The following is a 22534-nucleotide window of genomic DNA, read 5'->3' as shown; positions in this document are numbered from 1 at the left end:
ATAGTCCAGGAATTACTTGTCTAGATTTTGTGTTTAAAAAAAAAAAAAAAAAAAGTCAACTGATTTCCAGTCTCCCTCTAAATTCAAACCACTGTAACTCATGGTTTGGTAAAAGAAAAGTGCTAATACATTCATAAAGGTTTGTAAACATTTTAAAAGGCAAAAACATCCTCCTATGCGTGACCTCTCTGAAAAAAAAAAACAAGCCCCTGACTCTTAGAGAAAAATATAAAATCACAGAACTGACAGCATTAAGAAGAAAAAACATCATTCTAATGTATTTGATATAGTTGGTATTTTAGAGCTTTTCCCTTGCAAAGGCTTGTTGTTAAATATTGCTCATGACCCACCTGGATGCTAACCATGTGCCATGCTGTTGTGTTCAATTTGGCTGGGCAGACATGTTACAGAAGGACTGCTGAGGGGTGTGGATCCCTCCCAAGCTGTGCAATACTCCACTATGGAAAAGGCCACTGCAACTGAAGCTCTGAAAAGCCAGGAGGAGCCCAAGCATACCCAGGGACACGCACAGCAAAACCTCACACCAGTCACCTCAGAGTCCCAGGTATCTTCAGTCAAGTCAGAAGTCGTCCCCTTCTCAACAATGACGGTCCATCACGTGCAGAGCTCTCCTGTTGTCATCCATCAGTCTCAGCACTCATCAGCCCTGGTCAACCATGCCCAGGGCTCACCTGCTGCACCCAGCCACAGTGAAGGTCTGCCAGTGAGCGGCCACTTCTCGGCCACCCCACCGGCCCCCCCCCAGGAACCAGCAGTAGGATCCCAGCCCACACCAGGCATGCCATCACCACAGGTCTCTGTCAATGGCAACACCATGCAAAGTCTTTTCATTGAGGAAATTCACAGTGCAAGTACCAGAAACAGAGCTGTATCAATTGAGGTACGGTGTCTTCTACTCACCCAGCTGTTGTCTTTTTGTGTCTGAGCTCCCAGTCTCGCTCCTGAGACTGAAGGTGGGATTTTCAAATGCATTATGAGAATTTATATGCTTAACCTCGAACTACACCACACACTTCTGGATACCCTCTGATTTTCAATGCAACAGTATAACATGTAACCAAAATGAATACCTGTGTTTTTAAATAAACTTTATTTTTAAAAATATTAAATAATTACCCTATTTTTGAACAATAACGTATGATTCTTTGGCAACACTTGCATTGATGAATTTCATTCACTCTTTAGATCTCCATGTTCCTTATTATGGAGAGGTAAAGATGAAAGAGTGCAAAGTTTCAGTGGTTTCACACAGAGCTACTGAGCAAACCCACAGCTGAACTCTCATGTCTTATTACAGACATGCACTTTAATCACCATGTGAAGTAATAAACCATCAACCCAGATTTAAATTTTTCCTTTGTTCTTTTAGTGAGCAGTGGCCACTGTTAGTTTGTCTTGTGTTTGTGCCACATCTAGCACAATGAAAGTTGGAACTATTGTTCAATTACAGTTCCATTATCTTCCCTCTAGTTGCTGACTAGAACTGTAAGAATCATGGTGAAACATCGTGGTGACCTATGATGTTTACACGTGCATTTTTTAAAAAGTGATCACAACAGAAATTGGAGAGGTAAACTGATCCTTTACTGTTTTTGTCTAGAAAGCAGAAAAGAAATGGGAAGAGAAGAGGCAAAACCTGGATCACTATAATGGAAAGGAATTTGAAAAGCTCTTGGAAGAGGCCCAGGCCAACATAATGAAGTCAATTCCCAACTTGGAAATGCCTCCCCAGCCAGCAGTCCTCCCTAAAGGAGATACAGTGGAAAAACCTGAAGTCTCAGGTGAGGTTTGCTAGAGCAAATGGTGCTAAGAACGTACATATCTGGAAAAGATGATTTATTTTTTCACTTTCTAAAATGGTTTCAACTTAAAGATTTCTGTGATCTTGATCATACCAGTGAGTAGTCCCTGAGGAAGTGCAGCTGTCAGAATGAAGGATTCTATCACAAAAGCAGTGATTTTGCAGATGCCAGTGTGGGTGACCAGCTGAACACAAATTTCCCCATACTGCAAATAGCGGGTTTGTCCTCTTAGAGATGAAAGATCCTCATAAGTAGGAGAGTAAGCGTACACCTTGATTTTGACAGAGATGAGAGTTTCTGTACACTGTATCTAGCATACTGTGCTCATTTTTGCACTTAAAAGTTTAGGATTATGGAGGGCTGTAGAAAGAACCACAAAGATGTCAAGCACAAATGATTTTACCGTCAGAAACTTAAGAAGCACTTTTTGTAGACGTTTTTTATCAAAAGAAAATCAAGACATTCCTGAGGTTTCTGAGGATAAGAAGGCCTTTTAACTATGTACAACGAGTTCTGACAAGTTCCAGCACTTGGAAGCTGATGCTGCAAAAAGCCAGATTAAAAATTAGGTGTCAAATTTTAACATTCGGAGTAACTAATCACTGAAGCTAGTTTAATTATCAACATATTGGATTCTTTGCCACTTCAAATCTTTAAGCAATAATACATTTCCTTCTGAAAGACTGCTCAGATACAAGTTCTGGGCATGATGCAAGACCTACTTGAAAAAATCCTTCAACATCTGCAATGTGGGAAGTCAGACTGCGTGATTTTAATGGTCCTTGCTAAGTGTTTTGGACCTCAGAGGTCTGAAAAAGACCTATTAGCTACATAACCGAGTTGTCCTGGAGAAGTGGCTAGATATGTAGGAATAAATGGAAGTGACTTTTGCAGTAAGGATTCGGTCCACCCACAGCTTGGTATAGATACACCGAGTTTCAAGTTTAACTTGAGTCTGACTGTGACCCCCTAGCAAAAAAATAAATAAATAAATATCATCATAATGAGTTGATTGAACAGGAGTATCTACAAGACACGTGAATCTGCTCAGCAGTTGGTGAGCTCTTACATAGAAATCCCCAAACTCAATGTTTTGACTTCAAGGAAAACTGAAGGAAGGAGTCAAGATCACAGTGATGATGATGACCAGAGCTCTGGAAACATGGCCTGTAGGGGACAAAAAAGAAAGAATTGGTTTTGCTTAGCATCAGGAAAAGAAGTCTGAGGAAGGACAAAGCAGTCTCTAAATATATAAAAAAAAATCTGCTTAAAAGAAGAAAGACCAACTTGCTTTGTGTGGATAGGACAGAAGTAGAAATTGGCAATTGCAATCAGGAAGATCCAGGTTAGGGGTTGGGAAAAGCCTCATAATAGTAAGGAAAGTGAAGTATTGAAGAAGGCTGCGTGAGGCGATGAAGATGTCTGAACACCATCATTGGAGAAAATGGTTTGTGCTAACATAGATCAAGGATTATATAGGTATAATCCTTCGTGGGAGGCAGGTTTAATGGTGTAATGCTCTGTGGTAGCAGGATTATTGGTTTTCCTTCCAGTCCTATTTTTTCACAAGTTAGCATACAAATCCACATGTGAATTTCTTCAAAGTTTAAGGAACAAAGAAGCTGCCTCAGCCAATGGTATTGTTAATCATGAGACAGCTGCAAAATTCTTACCCAACTACTTACAAATATAAAAACCTTGGAAATGCCCTGTTTGGTCATAGCCGTGTCCCTTCCAGCTCAGTACTCTGCCTCTGACAGAGGCGACAGAAGATGGTCTTTATGGGCAGCACAGAAACCTGGCCACTTTCTGCAGTCTGCTACTACACCTCCAACACCCCAATTGATGTTAAAGGGAGTATTGTAACCTACTCCTTTTCATATCCATTATGGGTATGTTTTTGACCTTTTAGCCATTAATTCCTCTAATCTCTTTTAGAACCATTTGCCTCCCCACTACAGCAAGCTCCAGGAGCTCACTCCCATCCTGCAGAGGAGCTTTCCTTCATCTGTTTTACATTCATATCCCACCAGTATCACTGAGCTCCCCACAGTTCTCATATTTTGCAGTTTGGCAAACAACACTTCTGCATTCCTTTTGTAAAACCATGAAGGCAGTGGATGAACCTCGATCATATCCTGGAGGTGCCAGCCTACCCTGCTCCAAACTGCAGACTTGCAGCCTTTCTCATCCCTCCATCAAGGCCAACTGCTCCCTTACCAGGCAGTTTCACTTGCTCTTTTCTACCTCCACTGTGTCCTGGAGATGTGAGACCAGAGCTTCATGCTGCACTCAGGCTTTTGGGTGTCAGCATTTTGTTCTGGCGTGCCTTTAACACTGACAAGTTGTTGCTCCTTTCTCAACATACAGGCTTAAAATAAATTCTGTTGAACCCCGTAAAATAATTTTGGAATTCTGTCACCATTCAGTGAAGTTGCAGGCTAGCCATGCAATTAACTTGTGTAATGTTTGGCGTAAATAGAAAAAGTCAGTGAAAATATGTACCATATGGGTGCAGTGAGCTGTGACATTTTAAGAAGCGCAGAACACAGCAGCAGAGATGTTTTGTAACTCACATAGTTAACTAATCCACTTCTAGAATACCATTTTGCTCTGTGTGTAGCCAGCAGATTTAGGGAGAAAGTTGATGAGATTGAGGCATTTGCCTTCTGTTGTGCATAATGAATCCTGTAATAGTAACATAAATAATTTAAAGGAACTGAAAAACTTTTCCTTAATACCTGATTAAATGTCTCACATGCCACCCAGCTCTTCTATGATTCAAGAAGAAAATTTCAGTATGCTACAGTCTGATGTAGACCAAAAAACTGGGCAACATAAGAAAAGAGAGACCACCTACCCCGGTAATATAATGCAGAAGACATTTTGGACAGAAATTAGCACAGTCCTTTGCTGGCTTTGCTGCAGAACCCAGATAGATCCCGTTACCAGAATATCTTGTCTCAGCAATTCTCCACACAGAACCCCACTAAGAAACTTTTTTTTTTCCCCTTACAAAGCACAAAGCAAAGTTAAATCACACTTTTTTCTTTTTCTTTTTCCCCACAGTTTTTCAGATGACTGTGTAAATACTTCTTTAATGTAACTGTAACTCATCTTTGATATCAGGATTTTTCAGCAAAAAAAAATACAGGGACTGTCTCTAACATACATTAGAAATTGGGCTCCTTTATCTCCCTTTTTGCCTTCACATGTGAGAACACCCTGATTTTAGGAAGTGCTGAGAGATCAGTAGCTTCCATTACTTACTTGACTACAAAGGCTGCATCAAGGCAGGCATTATTAAGATATTTTTTTAAAGACATTGGATATTTTGGTGCAAGTAGAAAGCTACATAGTAGGATAAACTAATTCTAGTCTGGCTGTACCTGCTGAAGAACTCTTCAGTTCAATGAAATGGTGATGAACGACTCCCATTTTGTTCACAGAAGTGCTGAGCTGCTTGGCATCAGGGATGGTTTCATAAAGTAGCATTTTTGATCACAGGTAGTCTCAGACTCAGTGAACGGTATTTATCCATTTGCTCATCCCTCTAATAAATATGGGAGAAGAGCTCATACAAAGAAAAAATATTATAATAAGATTTTTCCTCATTTTTGTTTTCCTTCAAATATATGTTTTTGTTTTGTTTTGTTGTTTTTTTTTTTTTTTTTGCTTCACACTCAGATTGGGGAAATGAAGTAAATGAAAGAAAATAGAAATTCAGCTTTGAAATTTCATACCTTGCCTGGTGTTATAACATTGACTGTAAGCAAACCCCATTACAACCAAATGGGAGTTGGATTGGCTTTTGAGAACCCATGCACGTGCCATTGATCATTTCTCTTGGCTGAGTTTCTACTTTTTGCTTCTTATTTTGAAGGTGGAGATGGATGTCTCACAAATATAGATGGTAGAAATATTTTTTTTTTCTTTGTGCCTTCCATATCTTGCATGCAGACTTACGAAGTGTGAGGAAAACTTGCATGTTCTTGCATTCAGAGATGCAGTATCAGCCTGAGGGTAATAGGTTGAGCCCATTGAAAGGAGCAGAAATTTGCATAGGCCCCACACCACCATCAGATGCTGTGCTTAGAGAACTATTTTGATTTTACAGCAGCAGATTTTACTTTGTGCTGGCAGAGTACACCTGATGCCACGAAAACCTTAGTGGTGTGTATTGACAAAAGCAGCAGTCTAATGCAGTGTGCCTCTAGAAAATCACTCTTGTTGCAATCCTGCGAGTCAGTGCCAGATAACCAGGGAGGGGGTAATACAGCAGAGCACTTCTTTAAGCTTAAGCAGCTTTGAAGAATATTTGATCTAAGAAGAGAGCAAAAATGAGGCTGGGTCAGCCAAGGGCTCAAACTCCCCTGAGGGGCCTGTGCATCAGAGGAGCTTGATGCAGCCCCAGGAGCAGACACTTATGCAATAACTTGCCCAGAGGGAATACTTAGCCCCAACCAGCTGGGTAATCTGAAAGCAGGAGGTTTTTTTCTCTCTGGGTTATGTGTGTTCCAGCTGTTTATATAACACTGAGTAGCTGCAGAAAGGTCGTTCTCTCACCCTTGAAAACAAACCCTGGAAGCAGCGGTGTGAAAACAGAGGCTGTTGCCATGCATGATGCTTAGCCTGGGACCAGGAACACACAGGGACAGGTCATGAGCAGGGAAATGCTGCTGCTGGGAAAATGCTGTCCAGTGGTGGCGGGGAAGAGGAAGTTGCAGCTGGGTGGGGAAGCAGCTGGGTGTGGGGGAAATACCAGTTTGAGAAACTGGTCTTGTCTTGGAAAGCTCCCCTCAGAAAGCGAGGGCTGGCTCTGCTCAGATATTGGATCTGGAAAATGAATCGCTGTGGGTTAGCAAAATGTATATACGGCTGTTACAACTCAAAGCAAAACTGTGCTTTCCTGCAACAGTCAGTATTACATGAAGTGAAAACAAATGCTGAAGCGCTCAAAGGAGGCTGCAGGGGCACTATCTGTAATCAGGTACCCAGATGTATCTGCACCCCACGCTTACCACTGGTTAATTTCCAGAAGTGTGCTGAGCTATCACACCCACCGAGGGCTGAAATCCCAGCCACAGTGATGCGGGGGACAGGAGATTTGCTGAACATTTGTGGGTGAAGTGGCCTGGTTATGCTGTGCAACTTCCACGCTGTTTGTTTTTGTTCCAGGAGGTTCCACTTGAATCACGAACATGTTTCTCTTCATATATATTCAGCAGCAGAACCTATTAAGATTTGTTTTTCTTTCTTTCTGGTTGAGGCAGGGCTGCAAATGCTTGTTTTCCTTCTTCACCTGTGTTTATTCTGTGCTACCCTGCTTACTTGCAGAAGATGTTCCTGACGCAGACCAGGATAACGATAAGCTGACCAAGTCCCCGCCTCCTCCACCTCCACGCCGCAGTTACCTGCCGGGGTCAGGACTGACCACCACGAGATCAGGAGAGGTCATCTATGCAGCCAGGAAAGAGGCTGCTGCTGTCAAGGTTTGGTGATTCACTCTAGGCAATCAGATTGTTGATGAATGGCTGGCACGGAGGCACATTCCCAGGCTTGGGCTGTGTCTATAAACCACAAAATAAGTTGAGACAGGGCTACATCCTGGAGAGCTACTGAAACTGCCTGGCAGGAAACACTGCTGGTAGGCCAAATGATCAAGTAAGGTTTTATCAGTTTTGTTTACAGCAGTCAGCCTTGCTGCACTGATCTCCTAGCAATACAGAAGGCAAGTCACAAGCTGCTTTCATTTGAAGTCATAAGAAGATTAAAAATAAAAAGCATGCCTTAAACAGATGGGGAAGATCAGCTCAGAGTTGAGAGCATTTTTTCAGAAATGTTCCAAATTAGTTTTTCTGGGCTTCCTTTTCCCATTCGTTCTGTCCCCTGAAGGAAGTGGAGGGAAGGCCAGGTGAAGAAGCTCTTAATCCTACTCATGTGAAGTGGCAATATCTGCTTAAAAAGGAAGTGGGACCTCGCCACAAGTCCTTTTCAGTGCTGAATTTACTGTGTTTGCTTTTCACCAGAGGGCTCAATTACATTGGCTGTCTGTGCTTTTTCATGCCTTTGTAGGAATGCAGTGAAGATGCTGGGCAAGTAGCACAATCCAAAACCCCTAAAGAGGATCAGACATTGTCTCGGAACACAGGGCTTGCTGTAGCATCTGCTGTGAAAGATGAAGAGGAAGAAGAAGGAGATAAAATAATGGCAGAATTACAGGTAGGCTTTTGCACTGCACATGCACAAGTATGCCTTCTGGTAATCTGTGCTCAGTAATACTTCTGGGGCCTCAGCACAATTTCCAGCTCTGAACATGAAGAGAAGTAGGTCCACCAGTCTCACCCAATTCCACTTTTTGTGCTTAATTGTATGTATTTGGCAAGCACCACCCAAATTTTTTTCAAGAGGTCTGGAGCCGAGAGAGTGATCAAGAATGCAGAGGTTGCCACTGGAGAACCTCTCAAGACACACAAAGATGGGTCAAGTAAAATATTGGTGTGCATTTGGTGTGGTTGCCCTGGCATCAAATTTCTCACTGTACCAGACCCATAAGGTACTGAGAGTCCATCATTTGTGTTAACACTGGTAGGAATGGAGAATACTACGGGGTGTGCTCCTGGTGAGCTGTGTTCACTTGTTCTGTGCCATGGTTCAGTGTTTTCTGGAGTGTTTGGACATTGAATCATCTGCTGTTCCCTGCTGTGTAACTGGTGTATTACTCTGCTAGTGACATAGAACTAGTGCTCTTTTGCTGGTCCTTCACTTGACAGCACATGGGCTGGTTTAGCACAGTGATCACAATGCTACAGTAAAAGCCAACTACTCCAGCTGCCATCAGTGAGTCCCAGCCTTCTGGGGCACCCTCTGTCCTCTTGCATGTCCACAGGAGGAAAGGAGATGTGGATCATCTTAACTGGATCATATAACTTCTGATGTTTGTGATGGCTCAGAGCACTGTCATGGCATGAAATGTTCCCTGCTGTCCACCAAAAGGTGGTTTTGGTGCTGCCACAGGAGTGTTTGCAACACGGATGTGGAATTAAGCAGTGACTGTTCTGTATGAGTGCACCCTGCTCAGTTTTCGCCCACCAGAGCATCAAACAGGTTTGCAGAGAGCAAGAGCAAGGGTTTACCCTTGTCCCTCATTTGTGTGCTAATGTCTAATGAGACAGAACTATGGGCAGTGAAATTGTCTCATTGTCTGCTGTCTCTGGGAAAGCATCAACTTACGGCAATGAAGTAGAGATGGAAGTCTGTGAAAGGAGACTGAGGGGAGCTGTGGAAGAGAAATAGGCTTGATAGATCAACAAGAAATGAGTGTTTAGTCTAGTTTTGAGGATAAGCAGTGCTCATTTTAAGCAATAATCAAAATACCAGTTACCTCGTAGAAGGCTGACAGGGTGCCATGTTTTAGAAAGGTCAAACTGTTTGATCCAGGAGCTACAAACTGATTAGTCTGATGTCAGTCATAGGCAGAGTGGGAAAGCCAGGCTTGGGGTTCAATTAATGAAGAACTAAAGGACAGACACTCACAGTTATGCTTGTTAACACAATGTAATGGAACACAGAGCTCTTCAAAGAAAACAACACTCTTTGATCAGGTAAAAGGTTAGACTGATTAAACTTACATGGAGCACTGCGTTCAGCTTTGGGGCTCCCAGCACAAGAAGGACTTGGACATATTAAAATGAGTCCAGAGGAGGGCCACAAGGATGATCAGAGGGCTGGAGCACCTCTCCTACAAAGACAGGCTGAGGGAGTTGGGGTTGTTCAGCCTGGAGAAGAGAAGGCCCCAGGGAGACCTTACAGTCGCCTGCCAGTACCTAAAGGGGGCCACAGGAAAGCTGGGGAGGGACTCTGTGTCAGGGGGTGGAATGATGGGATAAGGAGTAATGGCTTTGAACTAAAAGAGGGTAGGTTTAGATTAGATTACATACAAGGAGGAAATTCTTCACTCAGAAGGTGGTGAGGCCCTGGCCCAGGCTGCCCAGAGAAGCTGTGGATGCCCCATCCCTGGAGGTGTTCAAGGCCAGGCTGGATGGGGCTTTGGGAAACCTGGGCTGGTGGGAGGTGTCCCTGCCCATGGCAGGGGGTTGGAACTGGGTGATCTTCCAACTCAAACCATTCTGTGATTCTACGATAAAACTGAATTGTATACCTGTAAACATTTTTGTAAATCATTGGATCAACTACCATATAGCATTCTGATTAAAATCTGGCACCATGGAGTATACAAAAAAAAAAAAAAAAAGCCAGCCTCAAGAGGATTGAGAGCTGTCTGGTACTGAAAGTGTTGCCCTCAGTGCAGGTGTATATAGTGAGATCTGGAGGGGTCAGCTACTGGCCCAGTGCCACTCTATTTTCATCAGCAGCCTGGAAATACGTTTAAAATCCTTACTCTTCAAATCAGATTAAATCTTAAAACTGGTGATGTATGAGCGCAGGGATACGATAGCAATCACTTGATGGTCATAATGCATTTGAATTCAGTGAAATGTACAGTCTGCATGAGGAACAACAAATACAGGCCAGACCACAACTGCATGTCTTGGGAAGGAGCAGGAGTTGCAGTAACAAGTTGAGAGGAGCTCCCAGGTGAGTGCTGTTGCCACAAAGCTGATATCTGCTTTAGGTGTAGATGTGAGAACAGGGAGTGTTTTTATCTCTGTGTACAGAGGATCAGTGAGGTCAGCGTCCATGACTAAGTGTCCATGCGTCACCTATTTAGAATGGGTGTTAAGAATATGAAGGTTCAGAAGACACCTGAGGACACTGTGCAGGTACTTTCATGGGAAGCACCTTTTTAATCTAGCAGAAAAAGGCATAATAATCAGCTGCTGAAGCACAAATGTGGACATTCAGATAGATATTTCAGAACAAAGGTGATATATTAACAAATTACCAAGAGACATGGTGAATTCTTCTAAGGTCTGAAGGCCTTTGAGAATGCCTTTGTAGATGAACCCAAAAACACATCATTGGTCTCATAAATGGGTAAGCTGCAGACAGTCCGTACCCTGTATGACAGGGGGAACAGGACTACTTGTTCTAGGAGTTCTGTGTCATCTTAGATACCTTGATCTGTAAACACATAAAAACAGGATGTAATGGAAAACCAGCAGAAACTGCACCGTGATTTTTTTGTACTGGATTTTTTCATTATTTTTACCTCTCTGATTTTACATAAAGATGGAAGAAATATGAGAAGAACAATTTTTAATTTTGATTTTTTTTTTTTTAATTTTGATTCTAATCTGTAGTCTGGGCTATTAATTTCATGAGAGTTGCCAGGAATTAAATGCTTTCCATAACAAATAGCATACAAATATAATCTTCTTGTGTGTCACGTTGTGTTTGACTCCCTTAAGCACTCCTCCCTCATGCCCCTGGCTGGCACAGATGTCCCACCTGTACATCCCACTGACTTGAGTCAGTGCCAGTAGTGACACAGAGAAATCCCAGTGATGTGCACTCAGAGCCAGGACCGTGCAGTAGTGGCAGTGATGGTTCTGCTTCTCTGTATCTGGGAGCCAGCTGGGTAGAGAAAAGGAAATGGAAAGAGGATAGCAAAAGGGCTGAAAAGTCCAGGCTGTGTTCTGGGGTACACACAGTGGGAGGCCAGTGGTCCCCACGCCCATACATTGGGCTGTTTCCACAGCAGGAGGAGCCTGAAGGGGACTGCCACCCCAGGAACATCTCCAGGAGCAGGAGTGAAGGCTGTGGTAGAGACACATCTGAAGTTTTAATAACACTGTATGGGGAGCTGTGTAGCTCTTGCATGATGAGCAATGAAGCCAACAAATGTGGTAGCTGAGTGGACGTCAAGGGGTGGGGAAGAGGTGTTACATGCCTTCTTTTCTCATTTATTCACCGTGCTTGTGGAAGTGGAAGCCTGCTGCTTCCACTTCTTCCTCACCTTTCTGCAGGCAACAGGCAGACCACTTCCAGATGAGACAATCTGGAAAAGCTGTGCTTGTCCTAGCCATGGAAACAGCAAACCCTCGCTAATACTGGGAATGGTGGTGAGGAAGCATGAAGGGAGCACAGGAGATGTGTCTGAGGAATAAATGTGTCTAAATGGAATAAAGTGAGCTGAGCTTTGGCCTTTGTTTAGCTTAACACATAAAACTTCAGGTTTAGTCATTAAGTGATGTGTGGTCAAGGCCAAAATGTGTCTGACGAGGATTTTGAGGAGGTTTCAGTCTCTGTGAAGTGGGTACTGTTACAAGCCTAACGTTTGTCACAGAGTTCCTAGTTAAGTTTGGGTAGTTTGCAGCACCACTGTGCACCTTCATTGCCCCATCAGGGGATGTTGGGGTCAGTGTGATAAGTTTGAGTATGGTCTTGGCAAAGTGATGGGTACACTCTATTTGTCTTAGTCACATAGTCTAAAATCTCTGCTACGTCATGAGGTTGTAAATAATATCAAGCTGCTGTAAATGTGAAAAACAAATGCTCTCTTTGTAGCTGGTCATCACCAGACATTTCTGTCAAAAAGCTACTTGGTCTCCTGATAACCTGCAGTATTTATTTCCTAGGCTTTCCAGAAGTGCTCTTTTATGGATGTAAACTCAAACAGTCATGCTGAGCAGTCCAGAAATGATACACATGTTAAAGACATAAGGCCCGGGACTTTAATGCATCACAAGGAAAAGAAGGTAACAAGTGGCGTTTGTAAACATGCCACCCGGTCTTGGCATAACCTTCTTTCCTTACTTTAAAACTAATCTTATATCTCGTGTCCTGTTCTTTCTAACCCCCAACAACCACTGCCCAGTGGTTTCCTTCCTTTTATGCCACTATGGGTCAGAAACACTCAGGTGTAGTGTTATATTGATGTACGTTATGCGTCTCATCAGCAGTTACACAAGGGTTGCATGAGGTTTTAAGACTGGGAATTAAAGTTAAAAGAGGATCCACCAGTTTCTTCTGAAGAGATCCTCCTCTCAGAAAATTCTTCCAGTGCTGTTCTCGTAGGAAAAATATTCTGTCTTTGCAGACTTCTTATTCCAGTTGAAGGATAATTAATTGAATCATGGTTGGGTTTAGGTGGCCATGCAGGCATGACAGCTTGTTAGCCAAAGGCCAGTTTGCAATGAAGTGATGTGGTGGGGAAGAAACCACAGCTTTTCAGCACAGCATTTCAACTTTGTAATGCTTTCTTGTGAGTGTGTGCAAGCTGGAAATAGCAGTGATACCTTCTCCAGTGTACCCTCATGAGCATGAGTAAATCCTCCCCAAGGATTTTATTGGTAACATCGCACTTCATCCTCCTTCAACAGAAACTGAGGAAGGAGAGGAAAAAATGACTTTGGTAGGTCCTAAAGGCCAGGAAGAACCCAGTAACATAACCATGGTGAGCTGCGTCTGCACAGGGCATTGCAGCTCTAGAGCAGGTGGTAACCCCTAGATGTTGGTGTCTGGTATTTAGAAGCATCAAAGGCCCTCCCCAGCAAAGCCACTGCTGCCGGGGCAGAGCACTGAACGCAAGGGCTTGGCTTGGAGCTGCTCAAACAGCACTTCTGGTCTAAAGCTGCAAACACCTGGCTGGGTGCGGGCACAAGTTCATGGCATTGACTGAAAGGAGAAGTTGCTTTGTTGTGTCGTGTGTGGCAGTGTTGTGGAGGCAAAAGAATGAACCTGTCCCTGTTAGTACTGGTGTCAGAATAAGATCACACTGTTACATGAAAACCTGGGTTACCACTCAAGAAACCACACATGCTGTAGCCCAAATGTCTCTTTCAAAGCTGCTGTCAAGTAATTGCCATAAACTTCCATTTATTGGGAAACAGTCCAGGAAATTAAGGTTAATGAGACATCTGACACATCACAGTGGTTTACTGACTTTGAACATAGAGCCTTATGGTCATGGTGAACTCATGAGGGATGAGATTTGTTGTGTTTTTCTATTTTTAGTAGGAAGGCCACAATTCATAAAATGAGGTATGTTGTACAATGACGCCTTGATATGTTGCACTGATGCTTGGAACAATTGCAACTTGCTAAAAACCATAGAGAAGTGGGAAATCAGTCACAGTCAGGGTCTCCAGGGGCAACGAGTGCCAGTAAATGGACTGGCTTAACTCTGGGATTTGCTGTGGCAGGGAATGGGACTGCTTCAGCAGGCCTGGGCCTGAGGTGCCCACAGGCCCTGGAGATCTGTTCTTACACCCGCTCTCAGCACAAAGTGCTGGTGGCATCAGCCTGCACAGCGATGCCTCGCTGGTTGTGGCTGGTTTATGCGATAGCTCCTTTAGAAATGTGAGGGACTTCGAGGGAGTCTCGGAGCAGCTGCACAGACTTGTTCTTCTGATGTGCCTTCGGTAAGACCGTGACTGATTTACCACTAACTTTCTTGTTCCTGCATTTTGATACAAGTTCTATATAAGATGCTTACATCAATATATAAGAAAATATAACAACAGATGTTGAAAGTGTGCCTTGTGAACTCCTGTATGCGTTGCACTAGCCAACCTGTGGATTTCTGTGCCGTCACTCAGTCATCTCAGCTGGAGAGTGACTCTCCTGGCTGATCTTCTGCATATCTTGAAGCTAACATAAGTATAACCCCTTCTTCTTGTGTGTTAGGAGTCAGTTTTTATTCTCAAGCCATGCCTTTGGCTTACTGCCTTCAGTCACCTGATGCCAGATTTGTTTCCTTCCTAGCAAACCATCCTTTGTAGGTTTCTCTCTTGCTGTGGTCACAGGTGTGCTGTCTCTTCAGGTCATACCCTCACCCTGATGATTGGTGTTTATCCTATGCTGCCACCAGCACTTAGCAAACCAAACCAGAAATAGTAAATAAAAAAAGAGCCTGGTATAATGAAACAGCATCTCCAGGGGACCTCATTTAAAAGTAAAGAAAAAGCGCCCCTGAAAATGTAATTGCTGGGACCGTGCTGCTTTCAAGGCAGAGGCTGACCTCTCTGCATGCTGTTCAGAATTGCTTCCAAAAATGAACGTGGCTCGTTTGTCATTCTGCACTCCCAAGGGTGCTGCAGGGTGCCACAGGTAATTCTGCAGGAAGGAGAACTTTTAAGCTGCAGTAGGAATTTAGAAATACTTGGACTGTGACCGTACTAACTGTGATAGAGCAGCACGGCTCAGGTGTGAGCAACATTAGAAGCAGCAAAATGTTGTAACATCAGCTTTTTCCAGGAGAAAACCTACTTTCAGGGGTAGCCAGACTGTCATTTGGTGCTCTGGTGAGCTGGCAAGCCGGAGCTCCCTGCCGTCAGCCCTTACAACCAGTCCCCATTGAAGTGTCCCAGCTGAACGTGATCAGATACCACGAACCTTTCAACCTCGACCTGATACAAACTAGGTATTTTTTTTAACTGGGAGGTAAATGGGCCAAGGTAGCACTGTGTAAATAAGGTAACTAGAGTGCTTTGCGTATGCTGGAGGCCTTGTTAAAACAGGAGCCATGTAACGAGCCATGCTGGCCACATGCACAGCACAGAGCAGGAACATCCTGCACTGCTCTGCCGGAATCTGGAATTTTGCCCTGCAGAAATACAGGAGTCAGATGACAGCTTCAGACATGCCTCTGCGGCAGTAAACAGAGTGGTGAGTTCATGAGGTCTGCACTTCCCCTGAGAATATGATGATTAATTTTTTGGGGAAAAAAAAAAAAAAAAAAGTCCTGTAAAAGTAACAGCCCTGAATAACTAAGTAATCCGACTTTCCCCCTTAGGTGTATGGGGCTACAACAGGATCTCCCACAGATAGTGACCATCCTAAAGAGAAGAGGGAAGGGAAAACTGACGAAGAATTGGGTTCTGATTCATCCAGCACAGATGACAGTAAAATTGGCTTTTCAGTGAATGACAGTCCTACCTTTAGCAAGGGTTTGTTTGTAGACAGTAGAGACTACTCTAAGAAAAACCTGCAGAGTACGAGCACAAACCTGTCTGGCGCCAGTTTGCCAGAGGATGAAAAACGAAGAGGGGCTCAAGATATTTTAGGATCCCATTTTCCAGCTGTTGAACCGGGAAAACAAAACCTGGGCTACGGACTCTCACGAGACGCTTGCCAGGGCCTGCCGCAGGGCGAAGCCCCGCAGAGCACGGGCAGGCGCGTCCCCATCAGCAGCGTTGCTCCTCTGCCGAGGCACCCACCGGAGGCTGCGGGACCCCCCCCTTCCTCACAGGAGCAAGAAGCCCCCGCAGCCAACAGTCAGGTCGTGCTGAGGCCCAGGGTGGCGAGGAGTAACAGCGTTGAAGAGATGGACTCTCCGGCTAGCTCGCCGAGCGAGGACAGCCCTCCCCCCGAAAACATCGCCTTCATGATCACCAAAACCGCCGTCCAGGTCCTCTCGAGCGGGGAGGTCCACGACATCGTCAGCCGGAAGGGTGGCGATGTGCAGACGGTCAACATCGATGCGAGGAAGGACGTGGTGTCGGAGAAGGGTGTCCCAGAGAGCACGGAAGGCGAGGAGCCCGTAGTCTGCCTGGACAAAAAGCCTGTCATCATCATTTTTGACGAGCCGATGGATATCAGGTCGGCCTATAAGCGGCTCTCTACGATTTTCGAGGAATGCGATGAGGAGCTGGAGAAAATGATGACCGAGGAGAAGATAGAAGAGGAAGAGGAGGAGGAAGACAATGAAGTGCGTGGCATTTCTAAGAGCCAGAAGGAGGAGCTGCCGGTTCTTAACGACAGAAAAGCGATCGCAGAGTATTCGGCAGCTCACGGCCTCAGCGAGCAGTACGTGTTCAGCCTGCAGCCTTCCTCTGACACTGTAGATGCCAAGTCTCCTACAGAGCAGGAGAGCACAAAGACAAATTTCAGCAAATACAGTCAGATGTATGGGCTGCACACTGAAGCAAACTCGGACTCTGCTGATCAGTTTGGGAGCAGGCAGGATTCCAAGAAAAAATTTAAGTTCAAATTCCCTAAAAAGCAGCTGGCTGCTCTGACACAGGCAATACGTACGGGAACCAAGACTGGGAAGAAGACCTTGCAGGTTGTGGTGTATGAAGAGGAGGAGGAAGATGGGACCCTTAAGCAGCACAAGGAAGCCAAGAGGTTTGAAATCACCAGGTCTCAGCCTGAGGACACCGACAGAAGTCCTCCTGGGAAGCAGGAGGCCCCCCCCGGCGCTGCAGTGCCTCTGTCTAGGACTGACGAAATTCGGCAGAACACGTACCGAACTCTAGACAGCCTTGAGCAGACCATAAAGCAGCTGGAAAACACCATCAGTGAAATGAGCCCCAAACCTATCCCTGAAAGCACATACAGCTCTGAGGGCAGCACTGTCCCCTTCTCTGCCCAGATAGTACCAGAGACCCCGCCCCGAGAGCTTGTAGTGCTGGATGAGAGCCCTGCTGCTGTAGAGCCCCCCGCGCCCATCCCAGCCACTGCACGTAAGGTACCTTAGTGCGACCAATCGAAACCCCAGCTGCTTTCTAAAAATCTGCAATAATCACCATTAAACAAGAGGGTCTTGTGATTTGTTTGCTTCCTCTCAGGTGGCTTTGTTTGGGCTCCCCACGAGGTGTCTAACAGCTAATAGCCCGTCGCGTGGGTTTTACTTTTGCTGCTGATTGGTGATGGGCAACCGCAGGGGAGCTGGGTCCAATAATCTGCTGTGTGACATGACGAGCGGCACTGACACCAGATCCAGTTCGATCAGTAGTCTGAGCAGTGTTTCTCCGTTTGATTCTCCAAATTAACACCTGTGGCGTGACGCATCCCGAACTCCTCCCTGCATGTAGCCCTGCGGCTTTGTTTTGGCGCATGGTGTGCGGCCTCCCCCGCGAGCAGGCCGGTGCTGATGGCGCCTCTTCTCCTTGTCTCCCCTCCCCGTCCCTCCGCTCCTTTCCGCAGGGCCCCGGCGCCGCCCCGCAGACGAGCAGGATGCCGGTCCCCATGGCCTCGAAAAGTAGGCAAGGAAGCACGGAGAAAGCAGGCAAACAGCACAAGCTGCAGGACCCGCGCCAGTACAGACAGGTAGTTTTACCCTAACCCCGGTGTTCGGACGGACATTTCGTGTTGTTTGTTTATCTAAAAACCTCCAGTAACTGACTGTGGTGATACCAAATACTGGATGCCTGTCTTTCGAGCGAGGTCTAACTGGACGTCCTGGAGCCTTGGGGGCATGACCGTATCTACTGACCTTTTTCACCGTGCTTGTGCATGCCTGTCTGCAATAAAACACCTGCTGCTTTTCGTTGGGGTTTGTTTTTGTTCTTTGTTTGTTTTTGTTTGTTTTTGTTTGTTTGTTTGTTTTTTAACCCGTGGTGTTCAGCTGTAACGTTCAGATGTGGACTACCTGCTCACTTCCCCTCCGGTAAGCGCGGCGGTTCCTTAGGAGGAGGAAAGCTCCCGCGCCCACCTCGCCAGGAGGCCGTGGACACTAACCCGTCGGTGTACTAGGTGGCAGTAGCTGCACATTAACTCTCCAGCCGGACGTGTCTGGGCACACCTTAATAACCCAGAAGCATGGCCAATGTAGTGAACGGTCTGTAAACCCTAGATTGCACCTCCTCACGAAAGCTTTGTCCACGCTCTCTCTCTCTCTCTCTGTCTGCATCCTTCCTTGTGCACTTTGGGGTTTCTACCAGGTCCAGTCCACTGCTGCCAGACGTAGCTCAGGCCTCAAACTGTTAGTTCTTGCTCTCTGTAGGGCTATTTTCCCAGGTCCTGTTGATTTATCGTGTTACTGGCTTTCTGACAAACTGTCTCCTGCCGTCTTTATTTGCAGGCTAATGGAAGTGCTAAGAAAGCTGGTGGGGACTATAAGGCTACTTCCCCCACCCTCCCTGCTTCTAAGATCCCCGCCTTTTCTCCCGCTTCTGGGAAAAACAGCTCTGCCCCTGCTCCTAGCGGTGACGGCCCTAACCCCCCCAACCCCCCCGCTAAATCATCCCTGCCCTCCGCCACCCTCCTCGCCCCCCAGGCAGGGCGCGTGTCGTACTCCACCTCCCTCATCCCCTCTGTGGCTAACGGCTCCTCCAAGCTCCAGAGCCCGGCTCACGCAGGGAAAGGCCACCAGCTCTCCTTCTCGCTGCAGACCCAAAACGGCCGGCCGCCCCCGCCTTCCTCCTCCACCTCCCCTCCCTCCTCCACCTCCCCCAGCTCCCTGACCCAGGGCGTGAAGAGCATCAGGACAATCCACACGCCTAGCTTCACCAGCTACAAGGCGCAGAACGGCAGTGCCAGCAAGTCCACCCCGGCCAAGGAGCCAGCCTAAAGGCTACGCACCACGCACGTCCACCGAGGCTTTTTTGGGCAAAGAGCTGCAGCCAATATCTTAACCAGGGAGCGTAACCAGTTTTGTTTTATTTTATTTTGTTTTATTTTATTGCTGTACTGCTGGAGGCTTAATACTAATCACGTGCTAAATACTGAGTTACTACACTAGAGTAGCGTGGAGCTTTTTTTTGTAAACCTTTTGTTGCTGTTGTACCGATAACGGAGCGTTTTCTTCCTATAGGCAGCACCTCTGAGAAAAAAAAAATCAAGTGTGAAGGTGTGTGAGTGAGCTCGAGTGCGTGTGCACAGCGGTGTACTGAGCATGGGGAAGTGTATGGTGAAAACTTTAGTAAGTTGTTTTGTATAAAGCTATTTTTCATTATGGGGACTAGACGTGAACAGAGATATACTAAAGTGTGATTCTACACAACTGTAAAACAAACTAAAATATTTTTTTCTTTTATTTTGGTGTTATTTAGCTTTGTTACAGATTTCTATTTTTGTCAACAAATGTCATGGTTCCTTTCGAGATCTTTTTGCCAAAACATTTTGATACTATTGTAATGTACATTTGAAAGTAGTATGCTGGACAGTAAACCTCTACACCAGAAACAGAACAAGACTGCTCCTAGTGTGTACGAGGCAACTCAACCTATTGCACTGCCACTCAGATTATATTTAAGAATTTGCCAAGCCAAGAAAAAAATAAATTGTTTTACACATATAGAGATAGTTGCTGATTAGTTTGGTTTGGTTTGTGTTTTGTTTTGTTTTTTTTGTTTTCCTTAGCTAACTCCACCCTTTTCCTTCAGTTTTATTTTACTGAGACCTGGTAACCCATTAATGTATTGCATTGTGGATTTTAAAATGTACACTTCTGTACTGTTCTGTATACTGGCAAACTTTTGTACATATCTATATATATATAAATAAATAAATACTGTATGTGGCTGGGCACATAGAGTAGTTTTACCACACCAAAGTTAATTTTTATGCATGCTTTCAAAATATATATGGGGAAGGGGTGAGAAAGATGGGTATCAGTCAAATAGGAGAAAAAAAAAAAAAAAAGCAACAAGCTTGCATAGCTCATGGTTTTGTAAATAAATTTATTTGTATAACACCATAATGTAATATACAGAACTATGATAAGCAAAGATCTTTAAAAAATAAAGGGCTGCATGCTTATATTTTGTATTTTGTCACTAGTAACTTCTAAGTGGTCTCAAGTAGCTATGTTTAAGAAAAAAAAAAACATAAGAGAAACTATCAGGAAAAAGACTGACTTTATTTTCCCCAGATTGATGCCAGACATTAGTAGTCATTTCAAAACTGTTTCAAACTTACCTGGACAACAGCTAATTGCTGGAATGCCAAGTTAGGAGCAAGAAAATTAAATAAATAAATAAATAAATAAAAAGCGTACCTGAGCCTTTGAACCAACTGAATGAGGTATCCATCACCTCACCAACCTAATTCTGGCTTCTCTCTGAGGGGAGAGCAGGAATTTTCTTGAAACTCATCTCCAGGCTGATCCCTTGGAGGGTGCTCCCCTTGCAGTGGGGGTAATTAAAGAATGTAAACGTTAACTTGCACCAGCGCAGCAGCAGTCTGAGAGCCCAGCACAAGCTGGATGGCTCAGAGCTGAACCCAAAAGTGCGTGGCACAATTTGGAGCACTCTGACTGCAATGCCAGATTTCAGCCACTTCCCTAACAGCCACTACAGAGAAGCTGCTGGTCTGATGTGCCCCAGGGAGCAATACTTACCAAAAAATCTGAACTTGCTGATACCTGAACCTCAGCAACTCCCTGTGAACAGTGGAGTCCTTGCATTGATTGCCCCAACTCCTGCTCCTCTCACCCTCTTTGGGCCTGGGGGCCACAGCAGCATCTTCTCTGTGTCTGAACTAGACGCTGAAAGCAGTTGTGTGAATGACTACAGGTCCCCACACGCTCAATTGAGGGTACGGCTGTGCTGCACACTGTTACTGCCACCAAGGAGCACACACACCAGCTGCTTCTGGCCTCTGCTACGCTGCAGCGTGCTCGTGCTCCAGCAGCAGCTTTGTGTCGTGCCCCTCAGTGCCTCACCTTGTGCTGGGGGCAGTCAGGAAAGGCAGCCCCCAGCTCATTCTGCACAGATCTCACCACCACAGGCACTGCTGTTGGGACCACGGAGCAGTGCTGGTGCCTTTCGGAGGTGACAGCAGCCTCAGGTAGGGACAAGAGCCATCAGGCAGCAACGACTGCAACAGAAGCCTGGTTGGAATTGTTTAAAAACCCAAATGCTGTCACTACCAACACAATCCAATGCTTTAATTATTTCCCCCTCTGGTCTCAGCTTGGACCCATTTCTAATGACTTGCAGTTCCACAGCTCCAAGCAATCTTCAGATTATTTTAGATTATTTTAGGATGATTACACATTTTTGTTTTGTTTTTTAAGGGGGGGAGGAGGAGGAGGGCACAAAGGTCACAAACTGAAAAACGAGAAATTCATCTTATAAAGTGACTGCTGTAAGCACAAGGCATAGTAATGGCTCCTAAAAACGCCATCTCCACCACCCCACTGCTTGAAATTTCAGGTGGTCCCAGATTTTGTCAGTCTTCAAGGAGCAGAAAAGCTGCAGCGTCTCCCTAGCTTGCCGTGCTGGCAGAGCACAGTTCCACGAGCTCCTTTAGGTGACCTCTGTCATCACCCCAGGGCTCCCTCACTCCTGCTCTGCCTGCCAGGTTGTCTCCTCCAACCCCATTTAAATGGATAGGGCAGGGAGCAGTGCCCCAACCCACTGTAACCCCTTTCTTAGAGCCCCACTAAAGTTCCTGACTTGTCCAGGCACCTGCAGATGGTCGGGGGTCCTACCCTGGGTCCAACTGCTCTGCAGCTTCCACGCAGCAGCAGGAGGCAGGAGGCTGCAAGCTTTTAGATGTGTATCCTGGTGCAGTCAGCCGGTGCCATCCTCGTTTCTTTAAGATCTTCACTTTCAGGAGTTCTTGTGTTCTATTCCAGGCAGCGCAATACAACTCCTGTGTTCTTATGGCTGGCAGCCATACATCTAGACTTGGGAGTTAAAATCATTAGTCAAATCATTAAAATCATTAGTTGTAACAAAAATGAACATTAAACTAATCCATTGAAGTGGCTGTCAAATCAGGACAAGACTGCAGATTCCTAGCACCCCTGACGCATTTCTGTAAGTACCTCGCTTCTCCAGGAATCCCCCTGCAGCTTCACCCTGATGCTCCACACTCTAATAAACTTCTGAGGCTAGTTACAGGACAAAACACACCTCTGGGAAAAAGAAAACTATTACTGAAGAACAGTGTTTTAAAAGCAGCACAATACCACGTTTTGAAATCCCATGTTCAAATACACTTCACTGTTAGGACTGAAATGGAAATCACCATCAACTCTTGCCTGTGCATTTCACAAAACACACCTGCAATGCCTTGCATGGGACCAAACACAACGATACAGTGAGAACTTTCATAGGTCTTCAGCTGTTCTG

The 22534-nt window shown here is 45.3% G+C and overlaps 1 protein-coding gene across 27 annotated transcripts in view; it reads left to right on the top strand.

Annotated features, from left to right (window-relative positions):
• The window catches only part of KIAA1217 (KIAA1217 ortholog), a 370126-nt gene that overhangs the window by 341823 nt on the left and 5769 nt on the right, over positions 1-22534 (top strand). For 16 of the 27 annotated variants that reach the window (XM_068673721.1, XM_068673712.1, XM_068673720.1 and 13 more), the window contains 8 exons: positions 400-901; positions 1622-1802; positions 7161-7315; positions 7899-8045; positions 12365-12484; positions 15523-17199; positions 17658-17780; positions 18535-20291. In XM_068673721.1, coding sequence (XP_068529822.1) covers positions 400-901; positions 1622-1802; positions 7161-7315; positions 7899-8045; positions 12365-12484; positions 15523-17199; positions 17658-17780; positions 18535-19023 — 3394 coding nt within the window. In that variant the 3' untranslated portion in view covers positions 19024-20291. Of the gene's footprint in view, positions 1-399; positions 902-1621; positions 1803-7160; positions 7316-7898; positions 8046-12364; positions 12485-15522; positions 17200-17657; positions 18308-18534; positions 20292-22534 lie in introns of those variants that run through there. The other 11 variants (XM_068673732.1, XM_068673731.1, XR_011093735.1 and 8 more) reach the window with 10 other exon arrangements.

This window comes from Anas acuta, chromosome 2 (assembly GCF_963932015.1).
Source record: "Anas acuta chromosome 2, bAnaAcu1.1, whole genome shotgun sequence".
Classification (NCBI taxonomy): Eukaryota; Metazoa; Chordata; class Aves; order Anseriformes; family Anatidae; genus Anas; species Anas acuta.
The sequence above is the reverse complement of the archived record's forward strand: the minus strand, read 5'-3'. Positions and strand labels throughout refer to the sequence as shown.